Below are 17,394 nucleotides of genomic sequence, written 5' to 3'. Positions count from 1 at the left end.
TTCCCAAAGGTTTATGTACCTTCTGTTGGTAAAACTACTGTTTCCCAGAGCAGTGAAGTGAAATCGACTTTACATTGTGTAACTTTCTAGACCCAGCACGCACTATGTTACAATAGGGTGCTGGAGGGGTTACTTAGTTTCTCATGTAACATTTTGATGTTATCCTTTCTACAATTAATGGCTGGTGGCAGTGGTTTACTTTTTACTACTGTTGTGTGTTCGCAGCCTTGGTAAAGCACCCATGGGTGCTCATTTTGTCAAAATGACCCGGTCCTCTTTTGTCACCATTTCTTATTGGAAAGGTCCTTCTTGAGATTTACTCTGCGCACCAAACCAGGTTAGGTCCCTTTGTTCGTTTTGTCTTTCGCAGGATTCACGAGTGAAGCCCGCCTCTGGGTCCAGGGTGTCTGGCAGGTGCTGGAAGTGAGGAGGTGCCCGAAACTCCCTGTGCTTAATCTCCTATGTTACAGAAATGCACCCTAAAGTGATTGGCCAGCTGGCTGTCCTTTGACGACAGCCACCCTGCTGTTTGACTGACAGCTACGCTTGAATGAATCGGAGAAACCTGCATAAAAGGTGAGGCTTTTGGCTTGGAAGGCAGAGTCAACCACTGGAATGAAGGAATCCGAAGAAGAACTTGAAAGACGTCTGCTGCAACTCCTGGACCGTTGGTTTGCCTGGTGAAGCCCTGCTGCTGTGCCAAAGCTCCGAATTCGCCTTGACTAGAGAAGCCCTGCAAGGACAACTTCTCCCCTTGGGTTGGTGGGACCAATCAACCCCAAAGTGAACTCGTCTGGACATCCTCTCGAAGCTGGCTGTACTTCCAATGCTGCTGCAGGAACTGAAGTGCCAGGGAGAGGAACACCAGTTTAGAATGCATCGGTTTTAATTTGGCCAAGAGCTCCAGAAAGATCCCCCGGCCTTCCAGGAAGCATGACTGACCGAACCTGAGCCACCTCAACAGAGTGCTGGACCCCAGATGCAAGGAAAGCCCATCTCAACAGCCAAGAGTCCACAGTGGTGCTATTTGCTGAGACACGAGGAGCTGAAACCGCAAAGTGCCACTCAATTGAAGTTTGTCCATTGCTGCCACCGACCTTCCATTCGTCTTGCAGGAGTTCCCCAACGTTCTCCCTCTTGTCCCCACGACCAAGGCCTCAGGAACACAGGATCTGCAGACCCATACAGGAACAGAAATGCAGCTAGATCCAGTTTTCTTCTAACCAAAGGTACTGTACAGTCTAAGAGGACTTACCTCTTGTTGTGTAGCCTTACTAGCTCTCAGTTGAGACCTGTCTTGGTTGCCATTGCAGTTGATTGCAGCTTTGCCCCTCACAGGCCTCCCTGCTTGTGGCCCTTCAAGTGATCTTATTTGTACAACTTCTTTTAAAAGCATTGTGCAAGACTTTTACTTACCTACCAGAAGATTTTCCGCTCCCCTAGACTCTGCTCAACTAACATTGGCTGGCAAGGCTCCCTGAGAATCCCTTCTGACCTCAGACTCTGTGTCTTACCTTTCCCCCAGGAAAGCGTTAATTTACTTGGCTGTGGAGGGTGTTAAAAGTACTTACCAGTTTCTGGATGAATTGTTAACATCTGTTTGATTCCTATATCTAAACCTTTTGCACCAACTCAGTATTGCTCTAAATGTACCAGTGATAAATCAATGTCCACAGTGTTGTTGGGGAGTGCCTTCCTGCCCCCGCAAGTGGTTTAGAGGTAGGCAAGATTTCTAAGCACTATAGCACTGAGAAAGCTTTTTTCATCCAAAAATAATCACACACAGGCGTGGCCAGTCACTAAATAAAAATATTTACGATTGAAATATAAGATGCAAATAACTTAGTTGAATGAATGTGTAAAAATGTTACATTGTATTTCGTTTTCTCAGACCACGGTAAAGAGCAGGCTCTCTGCCAAAAAGGAATGTGGCTTGCACTAAGAATGGATCGCAGAGCTCATGCAGTGTTGCGTCACTGAGGCTAAGGCTTGTAGAGAGCACGAAGTGGCTCAGCAGATGTGCCTGTCAATCACAAGCCAATGGAGACTAAAAAAGATTCAGTACGACATAAAGAGTACTAGGAAAACAAGGGTGTTTTGTAGGAATTACTGGACCACATCAAATATAATTATGTTGAGTTAAGTAGCGGGAAGATGCGTTTATGTATGAATGTTTATAACAGTAAATTATGCTAAACCAAAGCGACACTGTATTCCTGCTTAGGCAGCATAATGTTATGTAGCTTGTCCCAAACGAAACCTGGCCTACACTGGAGACTCGGCAGCATCCCTTGTATGGCAAGAAGGACAATTTTTATTTATTTTATTTTTATTTATTTATTACATTTATTACTCGCCCAAACCCTTGGGTACCACGGCGATGTTACAGACAGCTTGGTTAAAACATTTCTTAGAAATTGCCAATCGGGCGCAGTGCATGTGCATACAAAATAATCATACATGACAACTTTAAATGCAGGGCTTAAGTACAGTGAAATTTCCTGAAGCATGGAAGGGGATTTTAGTCTTGGTTAAATAGCCACGTTTTCAGGGATTTCTTGAAACCTGAGAATGTTTGCTCATTTTTGATGGGGAGGGGAAGAGTGTTCCAATATGTGGGTGCGAGGTATTGGAAACTACTGCCTCCTGCCTTGGTTGTCTTGTAGCGGGGGATGGCTAGGAGAAGTTGACTGTTAGATCTGAGGGGCCTCTTAGATACTTTTCTGGTGATGGCGTGGTTGAGGTAGATGGGGACACATGAGTGGATGCATTTGAATGTGACGCACAGGGCTTTGAATGTGACCCTGGCTTTGATGGGGAGCCAGTGATGGTTTCTTCTAATATTTGAGATGTGATCTGACTTCCTTAATCCAAGGGCCGCCCGAAGGGCTTTATTTTGAATAAGCTGTAGTTTGTTTAGATTGGCTTTTGAGGTACCCAGGTAGAGTAAGTTGCAGTAGTCGAGCCTGGATAAGATTAAAGCTCTTGCCAGCGTGATACAGTTGGTGGGTGTCAAGAATTGGCGACTGAGAGCAATAAGTTTTGCGGTGTAGGAGGTAGAGGAAGAGAGGGCGTTAATGTGCTTGGTCATGGTGAGGTTGGCATCTAGGTAGACACCTAGTGTTTTTACATGTTTGAGTACTGATATGTTTGTGCCATCGATGTTGATGGATGAGTAATCAGCATGTAATGCTTCTATTTTGGATTGGGAGCCCACAATGAGAACCTCAGTCTTCTCATCATTGAGGCAGAGGCTTTTTAGTGCCATCCAATTTTGGATTATGGCATATATTTTGTTGATAGTGTCGGTGTCTTGAGTGTAGTCTCCCGATAAAGGGATGAGGATCTGGGTGTCGTCTGCAAAGTTGGTGTAGATGACACCCATGTCGTCTAGCGCTGAGAAGAGGAGTTTAGTGTATGCATTGTATAATGTTGGTGCGAGACAGGAACCTTGGGGGACACCAATGGGTACTATGATGGGGTTGGCGGCTTCTTTACCTATGGCGACCCTGGAGGTGCGGTCAGCAAGAAAAGATTTGATCCAGGTAGTAGCTTCGGTGGAGAAGTTGAAGTCTTTCGCTAGTGTGGCGCACAGTTTATTATGGTCTACTAAGTCAAACGCTGCGGAGAGATCGAGTAGGAGGAGGATGCAGAGTTTTCCTGAATCTCTGATGGTATCCATCTGGATTTTTAAGTCAAGGAGCGCCGTTTCTGTGCTATGGTTGGGGCAGAAGCCTGATTGCCTCGTGCCAAGGAGGTTGTTTTGTTCAAGGTGAGTTTGGACTTGGTTGTATGCTAATTTATCCAATATTTTGAGGAGAAATGGGACAGTTGTTATTGGCCTGTAATTAGTGGGCACAGTAGGGTCTAGGGTAGGTTTTTTCAGGAGAGGGGTGACCCAGGCTTCTTTGATGCTAGCTGGTACTAGGTTAGTATTGAAGGATGCGTTCACGAAGTTGGTGATAATGGGGGTGAGGGTGTGGGCGCAGGATTTGACTACTGATGCAGGGACAGAATCTCCTTTGCAGTTGGAGGCTTTAAGTTTGGCGATGGTGTCAAACACTACATTTTGGGATACTGGTGTGAAGTGGAATGGGGAGCTGGTGAATTCCTGATGTGGTCGATTTAGATTGAGGAGGGCAGGTTTGTTGGCTAGTGATTGTTTTTTGGATGTGATTTTTATTTGGAGTAGTTCAATTTTGGCTGTTAGTGCGTCTTGAATAGTGGTGCACCATTCCTTGCTGGGGATGGTTGGGTTTATGGCTGGGGAAGGGTTTTCCAATTCTTTTAGAATGGCAAATAGTTCCTTGGTATCTGAGGTCGCATTGCTGATCCTATTATTATACGCATTAGATTTGTAGGTAATAGTAGCTGTTTTATAGGTTTTGTTTATTTCTTGGTAGGCTTTTTCTGCCTCTGCAGTAGGATGCTTTCTGTAGGCATGTTCACAGGCGCGTTTGGTTCTTCTGAGGGCGATAAGATCATCATTGAACCAGAAGCTAGATCGCTTGTCTGAGCGTTTTGTCTTAGTGGTGAGCGGTGCTATAGCATTAATGGTTGCAGTGAGGCAGTTGTGATATATGTCTGCTAGGAGACAGGGGTTGTCACTAGTGATCGAGGTAGAATCTAGGATTTTTGAAAGAGGAGGCGTGAGGTTTTCTGGCGTGAGTTTGCGGGCGTTTCTAGTTTCATAGGTAATCATGGTTTTAGGTTTCTTTTGTGTGGGTTCGGAGGGATTGATTGTAAATACAATGTTATGGTGATCGGTCCAAGTAAGAGGGGAGATGGCCTCAATGGTTATGGGGGTATTAAGGGAGAGGATCCAGTCAAGAGTCCTGCCTTTGATATGTGTGGGTGCATTAACTAGTTGGCTGAAGCCCATGTCCTTCAGGGCGGAGTGAAGTGATTCTGCTTTGGCATCTTGGCTGTCATTGAAACCTAGGTTAAGGTCACCCAGGATGATGTATTTTGAGCTTGGTTTTATTAGTGGAGCTAATAGCAACGGAATTTCAGTCTCTGGGTGGTTGTTGGGGCTAGGTGCTCTATAAATTACTATTAAATTAATCGTAGTTTTAGCATTTATGGGAAATTTTACGAGTAATGTTTCATACCCTTCAATACTTTCGATGGGACAAGATCTAAGCTGTAATTTAGTCTTGACTATTATAGCAACACCGCCTCCTTGTGAGTGGGTCCTATCTGTTCTAAATATGGTGTAGTCGGATGGGATTGCCAGAGTTAGTAGTGGACCTGACTACTAGTATGTCGAGCTGTGATTCCATAATGAGGTCGTGAACTTCTATAGCATGCGCCCCTAAGGAGCGGGCATTGATAAGCGCTCCTTTAAAGGTGGATAGTAATTTATTGGGGGTGTCCGGGGCTGGTTTGGAAGTGGTGTTGGGTTTCTGGCTAGGAGTATGGTTTTGATGAGGGGGAAGTACTCTGGGCCTAATTTGTTTGGGAGGTGTGTGTTCATATTTGACTGGGTTGGGGTGGTTGAAAGTACGAGACCTTAATCGGAAGTGTCTTGCTGCACCTGTCACGGGGTTAGAGAATTTTTCAGTATGGCTGTGGTGAGGTGACTCTGCAGTGGGCAATACGTGTGAGATTGGATCAGGGCTGATAGCATGATGCTTGATGGTATTCAGATAGGTCCTCGGGGTAAGACTTGCGCTGTTTGGGAATGGGGGAGTAGAGGGAAGGAACGGTGTAGGACATGGGATAGGGTGATGCCGGGGGCCTGCCGGCTTGCTGAGACCGTTGTTATGGGGCCAGTAGTAGTGGCCCAAGCAGGGTGTGTGGTTGGGGAGAATGCAGAACGGGAACATGATGAGGGGCAAACAGGTTTGCATATTGGATTAGTGTCAGGGCGAGCTGCGACCATAAGGCACAGCGCTGGCTCCTCAAAGTGGTCTGTAGGTGACCCTTGGGCACAATACGGCAGTCTGATGTGGTCTGTAGGTGACCCTGGGGCACAATACGGCAGTCTGATGTGGTCTGTAGGTGACCCTGGGGCATATATTAATTTTGTTGGAGCTCTGCTGGTATCCAGTGGCCAAGTCAAGAGTATTTAAGCCCCAGGGCCAGCACCGGTCTTCAGGACCTGGGAGCCAGCCACAGAGGACAGAATGCTGGTCTGAAATGGCCTCTGCCATTCCCCCAATCCTCATGATCTGTAAAGATTAAAGTTTTGGAATCGCGTGCAAGATAGACTCATGGCTTTTAATTCCGTAGAGGGGTGCATTTACTCTGGTTTATGGTGATTATGGGTCCCCTGTATTTAAGAGGCACCCCTGTAAATTGGGGTTCACTTTCAGTGTCCTAGCTATTTAAGTCACCTGAGGGTGTAGGAAGTGTCTGTGTGCCATCCCCAGTGGGTATCATCTGATTTAGAGAAACTAAGAGTGTGTTTTGCAGTATATTTAAGTTTTACATATGTGTTGCTCCCTTCTGAAGAAGGCTTATATAATTGACTGTTAAATTAATACATAATTGTTTAATCAAGAAACCTTGAGAGTAAGTGTTTATTTGGATAACTGACACTGTGAAACTCTGTTACAACCTTACAGCTCACATGTACCCCTCTTGAGATAAGCCTGGCTGCTCGACCACTCTACCAGCTTGAGTAGTACATGCTTATGCCAAAGGTTGGGTTAACTATTGCCAAGAGGACAAGGCTGGTGCAGTCTCCCACAGGGTACTGCATACAATCTTGCCTAACAAAAGCCATTGGGTGGACTTTAAACAAACTGTCCCTCCCACTCCTCTACTCCCTCCACTTCAAGGGCCGTTTGTCCACCCTCGCTGAACTATCCCTCTCCTCTTTTCTCCCCACTTTCTGCTACACTCCAGCTCACTTTCACTGTCTTCATGTGCTAAATGGGCCTTCGGCACACGTTATGTTCATAACGTCCATTGCAAGAAGAAGAAAGCACATCAGCAGAGATATCCACTGGACATGGCATGTAGATTCACCCAGTGGGAGGCTTGGGAGTGACCAACAATGCCCAGGCTAAGCAGTCATCTGGCATGGCTTGCGGCCAGTGGAAGGGGGTGTAGAGGAAGAAATATAGACCATGCCATAGGTTAAGTGTCCATGGATGCAACCAGGACCCCTGCTTAACGGTTACATCTGGTGGATTGGGGTTGACTGGGCATGGACAAACACCATGCTCCAATAGGGTGGCCAGTGGCCATGGCCGTACATCAGGTGGCTTACAGGTGCCTGACTGAAGCACAATCGCCCAGCAAAGTAATCAGTGGGCCTAGCCGGAGGCCATAGAGGGTGGGCACATTGGGTACATAGGGCACGGCTAAAGGACAGCAGTATGCCGAAAAATAAGAATGCCTTGCATCTACAACAATGTAGACTAAATAAGAAGGCACGTTGTGTGGAAGGTTGGCGCTGGCATGTCATGTATACAATGAACAACAAAGTCTTCAGTCAGCAGCAGGGGACGGCTGCTTACCCAACTGTGTATTGTTAAGGGGAAGAACATTCAGTCTGCCCTGGAGAAATAAACCAATTGAGTACCATACCCATGTCTAGTCAACCATCAGTCACACATTGACAGGATGTGTCTTTGAAAAGCCCACCCTGGTTCCCCTTGAGACAGTTCAGTGCTTTGTCCCACCTGCCCTCCCGGGAGAGAGGCCAGTAAACCCTGAGCTCTTGGATTGGTTTAACTTCCTTATCAGGTTTGTCACCCCGTAGACCGCCTCATAATCTTGGCAGCGGTTCTGCAGGCATGGCCCATTCATAGGGCATTCATTTGGGAACAGAGACTTATCTGCTGAGGAAATTAATGCCCAACTACTGCAGGGTGGTACGTAATGACACTGAACGTATGTAACTCTCCTTTGCCAATATCGTAAGCAATACAGTTTAATGCATTCAAAAAACATACAACCATTTGTATTTCTAGCAAATGTTTATTTTATTTTGTCACGTTCTAACTGAATTTGCTGAGATACAAGGGTCCTGGGGTTCCTTTTCATTTCCAGCAAAATGGCAAATAAAAAGAACATTTGTGAAGTCTTATTTTGGATGGTATCACTCTGTGTCTGTAATGTATGGCAGGTAGTGGTTACTCACCGGTGGTGGGGTCAGAGACGCTTTCTTCAATTGTTGCACCGAGATGGTCAATAAAAATGGAAACTTGCTCTTGTTCTTTCCTTAGTGGGATATCAGGGTTTAGACCGGGAAAGCCTGCGGACGGTACAAGAAAAGCAGTTATCTTATCAAACAGTAAACAACCGAGTTTAGAAATTCCACTTCAGACGACATACGCTTCTTGCTCTATCTGAGTGTCGTCCCACAATCAATTGTTTTTATATTGTGGTGTTCAAATGTTTCTTTTAGGGGCAGCATACATTTTCATAAATTTTCATATTCAAGGAATAGGTCTTAACCCGTTCTACTTCTGTTTACTCAACATATTTCTCTTTCTCTAGAGAAGCTAGTGTTGACGCCCTGTATCCATGGTTACTATCCCAGATTCGTCCCTGTATGGACAACCTGGGGCTCATTTCTGTCATTTACATTGAAGGAAGCGGTGAGGTTTGAGCTTTTGTGCAAAAAGGGCATTGCTGCATAATTTGCATGCGGAGTGCAAAAGGGAGGTGTAAGGTGCAAGTGAGTAAATGCCAGCTGCAGTTTATGCGTGTCAGGCAGCAATTACAATGGATTCCTATGGAATCTACATGCTTTTTGCTGGTGTAAAAAGCAGGCGGATTCCATACCAATACACAGCATTTACGACAGCATAGAACGGTAATGCTGGAGTAAATGTTCTTTCATTTGTATGGTGGAGAGGAAAGGGGAGGCGAATCGTAAAGTAGGATCCACACACCCTGGAATGAATTAAAGTACCGTGTGGGGTAAAACGCTTGCTTACATTTATGCCAGATGTATTTTACGCTATACTGTGAGTCCCAGTGTGTCCAAGCTTCCAAAAGGAGGTCGGAACGTTATATAGAGTGCAAAGTCACTTATTATTATCATTGTTATTATTAGCGCTTTGGATTAAGGCGCTATATAAATAACACATCATTATGATGTGGGATTCCTTTTCTTCCAACATTTTTATAATTGACCCGTATTTATATTCCCAGTGGCGTGGAGCATCTCACCTGCGGGGGATATCGTGAATGATCATGATGTGTGATATATTTGATGGCGTGGAGCATTTCACCGGCGCGGATATCGTGAATGATCATGATGTGTCATATATTTAATGGAGTGGAGCATGTCACCTGCGGGGGATATCGTGAATGATCATGATGTGTGATATATTTAATGGAGTGGAGCATGTCACCTGAGGGGGGTATTGTGAATGATCATGATGTGTGATATATTTAATGGAGTGGAGCATGTCACCTGCGGGGGATATCGTGAATGATCATGATGTGTCATATATTTAATGGAGTGGAACATTTCACCTGAGGGGGGTATTGTGAATGATCATGATGTGTCATATATTGGATGGCGTGGAGCATGTCACCTGAGGGGGATATCGTGAATGATATCGATGTGTCATATTTGATGGCGTGGAGCATTTCACCTGCGGGGGATATCGTGAATGATCATGATGTGTCATATTTAATGGAGTGGAGCATGTCACCTGCGGGGGATATTGTGAATGATCATGATGTGTGATATATTTAATGGAGTGGAGCATGTCACCTGCGGGGGGTATTGTGAATGATCATGATGTGTGATATATTTAATGGAGTGGAGCATGTCACCTGCGGGGGGTATTGTGAATGATCATGATGTGTGATATATTTAATGGAGTGGAGCATGTCACCTGCGGGGGATATTGTGAATGATCATGATGTGTCATTTATTTGATGGCGTGGAACATTTCACCTGAGGGGGGTATTGTGAATGATCATGATGTGTCATATTTGATGGCGTGGAGCATGTCACCTGCGGGGGATATTGTGAATGATCATGATGTGTCATTTATTTGATGGCGTGGAACATTTCACCTGCGGGGGATATCGTGAATGATCATGATGTGTCATATTTGATGGCGTGGAGCATGTCACCTGAGGGGGGTATTTTGAATGATCATGATGTGTCATATTTGATGGCGTGGAGCATTTCACCTGAGGGGGGTATTGTGAATGATCAGGATGTGTCATATTTGATGGCGTGGAGCATTTGACCTGCGGGGGATATCGTGAATGATCATGATGTATCATATTTAATGGAGTGGAGCATGTCACCTGCGGGGGATATCGTGAATGATCATGATGTGTCATATTTAATGGAGTGGAGCATGTCACCTGCGGGGGATATCGTGAATGATCATGATGCGTCATATTTAATGGAGTGGAGCATGTCACCTGCGGGGGATATCGTGAATGATCATGATGTGTCATATTTAATGGAGTGGAGCATGTCACCTGCGGGGGATATCGTGAATGATCATGATGCGTCATTTATTTGATAGTGTGGAGCATGTCACCTGCGGGGGATATCGTGAATGATATCGATGTGTCGTTTATTTAATGGTGTGGAGCATTTCACCTGCGGGGGATATCGTGAATGATCATGATGTGTCATATATTTGATGGCGTGGAGCATTTCACCTGAGGGGGGTATTGTGAATGATCTCGATGTGTCGTTTATTTAATGGAGTGGAGCATGTCACCTGCGGGGGATATCGTGAATGATCATGATGCGTCATTTATTTGATAGTGTGGAGCATGTCACCTGCGGGGGATATCGTGAATGATATCGATGTGTCGTTTATTTAATGGTGTGGAGCATTTCACCTGCGGGGGATATTGTGAATGATCATGATGTGTCATTTATTTCCTGGCATGGAGCATTTCACCTGCTGGGAATATTGTGAATGATGTATGGGAGGACAGGTCAAAGAGACCCCCCCTCCCCTGCAGTCCCCTCCTTGTGATGTCAATGACTCATCAGGGGCCCCCCTACCACCAGGGCTCAGGTGGTGGGTGGACCACTGGCGGACACATCGACTAAACATACTGTATTGGGCTAGGACCAGGAAACCATTTTAAAAACCAGAACGCCATCTTAAGACATGACTCCTTGTGCGCTGCAGCACGGCCCCCACCTTTAGAGAGTCCTCGTCTACCCTGTTGCCTCCGCTCCCTGGCAAATCTGCTGGAAGTCCGTTCCCACGAGCAGTCGGACATGAGCTAGTGTTAGAGCAAACACTGTATCTATCACCTTCCGCAGTGCATCATTATCCTCAGTGTGACCCGGGCAGCGGGGCTGGCTTGGAAACCGTCCTCGATGAAACAAAAGCCTTAACCCCACACCAAGAAACTGCTCAATACATATATATATATATATATGCATATATTGCATTACAATGGTATCCCTCGTGCACAACCTCCGTGTCAAATATCTACAAACCCTGTACGAACCGAAGAATGTGTCATTGTGCGACCTCATGGTCACAACACCCAAACTCCCTCAGTATGCAAAATACACTCAGGGTCCCTGGCCTCCTATGTGCCTCGCTAGAGGTAATGTAAAGTGAATGATACCAAGTCCTTATGTCATGACTACCCTGATGCTGCTAGAGTGCAAAGGAACATAAGTGCGACAGTATTGTGAGCTCATGTAAATAAGATACATAGAATGCCATCAAGTGCAAATGTACAGGTTTAATGTGTATTACTGCTGGCAACCGTATTGGTCTGTAGCTCCTGCGTGCTCCACCAACCCTAATGCTACCTCACGTATCGTGTTTACAGTGTGATGCTAAAACTGCTAATATTGCAAATACTTACCCTATAGTGACTAATGGAGCTGTAGATATAGTTAACGAATTCTGAAATGAATATGTACTGCAGTAAATGCTAAAGATGTGTGACCCCTTAGCCATTTTATATTATGTGAATCCCTTCGTTTTACAGTTTGCAGCTTGCTAGAAGACTATCATTGTGGGCATATCCAAGGCCACCTCTCCTCCCTTCCCATTGAAGCCTGCCAGAGAAAGCAAAGGCCCGAGCGACACCGCCTCACCTCCCCCAATTCGGCTGGAGCCGTTTCAGGCATTCATGATTCCCCCGCAGCTCACATGGCCATGAACAGCCACCTGAATTATTTACAGCCCAGCAGCAAAATACGGCCATAACCAGAGGCCAGAGGTGCCCCCTCATAGGTCCCACGACCCATCAGTTAACCTCAGATTAATGACGCTTGTAAAAGAAGATACCTAATATTGCACCAACATTGTGTAAAAGCATCTGTCATTACTTCTAACGAGACCCAAAGCTCGGACAGCTTACCCCGTGCCCTGAGACCCGACCCCATGACCCATGATACCTAGTCAACAGGATAACAGTAACCATGTATTGATGTATCGTCAAAGTACTCCACCTAGTGTGCATTCCTCCTGTGTTATATTAACCTGTAGAATAACCTATTGTAGGATTTACAGGACAACTGACATTGCAGCATTGAATGAATGGGGTGTGCCTGGCCCTTAGGGCAGAAAGCCAAGAAAGACGTCCATCAATGACACTGACCACGCCTGACCGGACAGCGCCTCCCGGATGAGCCCAGCTGACCTGCCCACCCCACGTTGGCACCCGGCGGTGTCCACCAACCACAGAGAGACGCATCACAGCTGCACATATAGTTAGTCGACACCACCCAGTCCCCATGAACATGTACCCCCTATAGCGTGTAGGTTCTTATGACGCTTTTTGTTAATAAAAACGTCTGTCTTTGCTATTGTCAGACAGAGCGCTCTCGGAGTTTGCAGAGTTCTTTGCATGCCCTATTTTGACTTAGATAAAGCTTCCCTTAAGCTCACCCGCCCTTGGTCCTAGCCTTATTCCCATTTGTGGGAGAGTCCATTCTTGCCTCTCATTGCGGGGAGGGTCGAGCTATCTGGGCCGCTTGCCTTCAGTGGTGACCCCGACGTGATTACATCTCCTGGTACGTCCTTTCCGTCCCCTCTGGCACGAAAATCTCTGGTCGAAAGGGGAGACGCACGGTATGCCTGCTCCGGAAAGCTACCCGCCTACGGCGACTGGTACGCTCAGAAGTGCGCACTCATTAGAGAAAGGGTACGGGATCCCATTTCAAAAAATCCCCTTTGAGTACCGCTCGCCGGAGCTGGGGCTGGACGTTGAGCGTGAGGCAGCGCCGCCTAGACGAACCCAGTTCGGAGACTCTCGTTTCAAAACGGGCACGTGAGTATTAAGTGTGATTGATCATAAGGGATACGGGGAGTAGGGGAAGGGAACAGGATTAAAAAAAAAAAGAAACGTGGTCATTTAAAAGGGGGACGCGGTGAGGATCACTAGAATCAATACTATACTTTCTTTCCTTTTTCTTTGCATTTGGCCATTAGGATCAAAAGGTGAAAAGAGATAGAGACAGGAACCTAGCTCTGCAAGGGGGTAGAAGGGGGTAGAAGGCGGCGCTGCATAGTGCTATCTTGACTAGTACTGGGAATATATCAATAAGTGGAGAATCAGATAAAGGTGTCTGGAAGAAAAAGGAGACACAGTCAATATAACGCTTTTCTTTGATTCTTTCTGGGTCTATAAATGAAAAAATGTGAAATACTTAGTAAAGACAAAAAGAGATTTGCGTGAAAAAGGGGGACCTCATAACAAATAAAGAAAGGTTAGGGGAAACAAGGGAGGGGGGAAAAGAGATTAAAGGTTAAACTTCCAACAGGGTACCGACTATCATTATATATGCATTATATGTGTTGAAACAAAGCCATGTTATGATGATTTTAGTGGTGTGGTCATGGTAAGTGTGACCAGGAAACATTATAAGGTGGTAAGCCCAACGAGTTAAGTTGTTTCTTTTGAATATTTGTGCTGGAAATATTGGTAGTGTGCAGAAGGTGGTTTGCTCTTGTATGTGCCCCTTAAGTAATTTTTAGTATAAAGTACACAACCGCAGACCCCCTTATTGCCAAGGTGTCAGAAAAGCATAGAATTTTAGAGATACATATCTATACATATATTGTTACAGAAGCCACCAACATACAATGGGGACAGAGACACCCCTGGCTCATATCTGTAAGATTTTACCTGGATATGCTGAACGCATTAGGAAGTACCACGATCAGTGGGTCACAGAGTTTTAGGGAGAGGGTCTGCCCCAAATCTGGCCCGAAGGAGGATCTTTTGATAAAAATGTTCTAGACATGGTGGCTACATGCATCTTCATGAAATATAAGGGGAAAAAGTTCCACAATAGGAGGGAGATATTAGATCTCTGGCGATTGTTTGAAGAGGTGCCTCCCATCAAAAAGGTAGAGCCGACTACCAATTTGCCATCTACCACAGACAACCCGTTACTGATACCCAAAGGCGATAAAGAATTGACTGAGGAAGAAAAACCAGGTGAAGTGACACGGTTGTACCCTATACTTAAAAAACCGGTGCCCGCAGAAGGGTATAGTGACCCCACATATGTGCCCCCAACTCAAGCTACAACAACACATGGCCCGACTGCACCCCCGCCATACGAGTGTCATAGACAGTGTGGACAAATATGTACACCCACAGTAGACATAGAGAAGTTAACAGAGGATTTAGATTCAAGGCTCTCATTAGCAAGAGATGAATTATCCAGAATTAAAAATATCTGTGAGCAAAGTGGGACGAATGTTGCCCGATTAGAGCAAACACCAAGGGCACAAAACAATGACGGGGCGATTGAGGAGGGGTGGAAGAAGGGGGAAATATTGTTCAGAATACAAGAGGAGCCCACGCGAATAATAGAAATAGACGAGGAGAGTGAACATGCTGATGACGAGATGATGGTCACAGGGGGAAGAGAGGACTTGTGGTGTGATGTGGAGGACGATGAAGAAGAAGGTGGGAGATTAAGTGTGGCAATGGGAGGAGAGAGTGGGAGAATGGATAGTGTAAATATGGGAAGAACAATGGATGAGGATTGGACAGGGCGACTAAGAAACAGGCTAGGGAGAATGGCCCCGCTAGGAAGGAAGGGAAGGAAGGTGAGTACAAGCAAAGCAACAAAAGGGAAGTTACAACTCCCATTGATACACAGGGGAGGAGGGAGACCAAACTACATACCCTGGGCTCAAATGGATAAGGCCAATCTGTTAAAACTATTACCACCACTGTCCGGAGGGGCAAGTAAGTGAATATATGCATTCGAGAAACACACAGTGGGGGTCCCACTGGCGGTAGGGGATGTAAAAAGCCTGCTAGTATCAGCGGTTGGGGACCAAGCAGATAGAGTGTGGATAAAGCCGGTTTTCCGGGGATAACGGATTGTGACCCTCATGATGGTGCTTCCTTTAACACAGTACGAGCACGAGTGTGGGACGCATTAAGAGAAACATTCCCAGACACACCAGACTTACAGTCGGTTATGCAATGCACAATGAACGAGGGGGAGGATGATATGGATTACATTTTTCGGGTACAGGAGATGTGGAGAGCGGAAACGGGCACGCCCTGGTACCAGTCAACATCATTATTTTATTTCATAATCAAGAGAGGCCTGCCTAAAGAGGTACAGAAAGCACTTGACAAAATTGCAGGGATTGAGGCGAAGGGGTGGCCCGAAATGCAGAGTATAATAGTACACCACTGCAAACGAATAAAGGAACGAGAAAAGGAAATAGCACAAAAAAGATTGGCAGATGAGGCCAAGTTAGTACAAACAAAGCTGGTGAAGGTCACTGCGCAGTAGCGGCGCTCCCACATAGTAGGGAGGGAGACGAGGAGGAGGAGGGGCTGGTAGCAATACAGGGGAGGATGGCAGCGAATTGGGCAGGAGCGGGACAACCACAGTACGGAGGTCCAGAGTGGCAGGATTGGGCCCCTCACAGGGGACGAGGTGGGTACAGGGGTCGCAGAGGAGGGGGGCAGGGATACGGTGGTAATGGAGGATATGGGGGGCAAGGCCTTAGAGGTGCACAAGGGAGCTGCTGGAATTGCGGGAGGGTGGGGCACTTCTCACGAGAATGTAGAAACAGACCAAACAACAGTTTTCAGGATGTGGAGCAATACGGTAACTCCCACCCAGGGAGCCCATACGGCCTCCCAATGGGAAGACAACAGAGGCCAGAGGAGCAAGGGTATGTGGACCAAAGACACGTTCAACACAGCAGAACACAGGGTCACCCACAGAACGACGAACCTATGCACTATACACCTGCCCCAGCCCCCTACAGCGGTGTAGCAGTAGTGTCAGGCAATGTCTTTAGTCAAGGAGGAGCCATGAGGCAGCCAGCATAGGACAGCCCACAGGGAACACTTGTGTGTCCCATCCTATCTACCACCTACAATGCAGCAGAGGAACCATTAGTAGGGGTGCAGATAGGAGACAAGCAGTTCATATTTATGGTGGATTCGGGAGCCGAAAAGTCATGCAGACGTGAAGGTCGGTTTCCGCTTTCTAACTGTAGGTTGGAGACGCAGGGGTTCTCTGGGGCTGTCATCGAAGTTCCTTACACAGAAGAGTTGGATGTGACAGTGGGGGGTAAGACAGTGAGGACGCCCCTACTGTATTACGAACATTCCCCAATAAACATGCTTGGAAGGAACCTTCTCAGCAAGCTCAATATGACTATATCCTTCACAGAAAGAGGGATAGTTTGCTCAACCCTGGGAATATGCCTGCTGCGTGTAATGCTAGTGGTACATGCGCGAGCAACAGCACCAGAAATACGTGGCATGCCGGTAGATGAAAGTGTGTTCATAGAAGGGTTGAAAACTCTAGCGCGAGTAGTACCTGAGCTAAAAAGGTTAGAATGGAGGGTTTCAACAGAATTCATCTTCCGCCCAATAGTACGCACAGACATTGCACCTGGGTCAATGATATCTTTAGATTTACATGCGGTACAGATATCAGCCAAAAGAATTGCAGTAATTGGTATGGACATAGACGGGTGTGAATGGTGCACTGTGTTGTGCATCAATGCCGACATTGCCTTACGTGACCTATCAGATGAGGATCTCTTTTCAGACTCAGAAAGTGGCGGAGAGATAATAATGGAGATAGCAATACCATGTGATACCTTGATACAAGTGAGACAAGTGTCCGTACAGTTGATGGCAGTGGTAGGAGCACTGCCTTCCTTTTTTGATGCTGACATGAAACTAGTGCCAAGCAACTTGTGGACTACGGGTCCCCATGATGTACGGTTGTTGCACGGAGTTACCCCAGTCACAATAAAGCTTAAACCGGGAGCAATCCTGCCCCGAGTCAAACAGTACCCATTGTCTTGCAAAGCTGACGAAGGGATAAAGGAAACAATAAGTGCCTTATTGGCCCAGGGAATAATAATACCCTCAAACTCCCCATGTAATACTTGCATTTACCCGATCAAAAAAGCAAAGGGAGGGGCCTGGAGGATGATCCAGGACCTACGCCCACTAAATGACGTGTTA

At 46.3% G+C, this 17,394-nt stretch overlaps 1 protein-coding gene across 4 annotated transcripts in view; it reads right to left on the bottom strand.

The window, feature by feature from the left end:
* Positions 1-17,394, bottom strand: part of LOC138564919 (zinc finger protein 713-like) — a 122,683-nt gene that overhangs the window by 47,346 nt on the left and 57,943 nt on the right. For all 4 annotated transcript variants that reach the window (XM_069642943.1, XM_069642941.1, XM_069642944.1 and 1 more), the window contains one exon: positions 8,096-8,209. In XM_069642943.1, the coding sequence (XP_069499044.1) occupies positions 8,096-8,209 (114 nt within the window). The remainder of the gene's footprint in view (positions 1-8,095; positions 8,210-17,394) is intronic.

Source organism: Ambystoma mexicanum, chromosome 1p (genome assembly GCF_040938575.1).
Source record: "Ambystoma mexicanum isolate Mex_15411 chromosome 1p, UKY_AmexF1_1, whole genome shotgun sequence".
Classification (NCBI taxonomy): domain Eukaryota; kingdom Metazoa; phylum Chordata; class Amphibia; order Caudata; family Ambystomatidae; genus Ambystoma; species Ambystoma mexicanum.
Note: the sequence above shows the minus strand (reverse complement) of the source record. Positions and strands in the feature narration are given on the sequence as shown.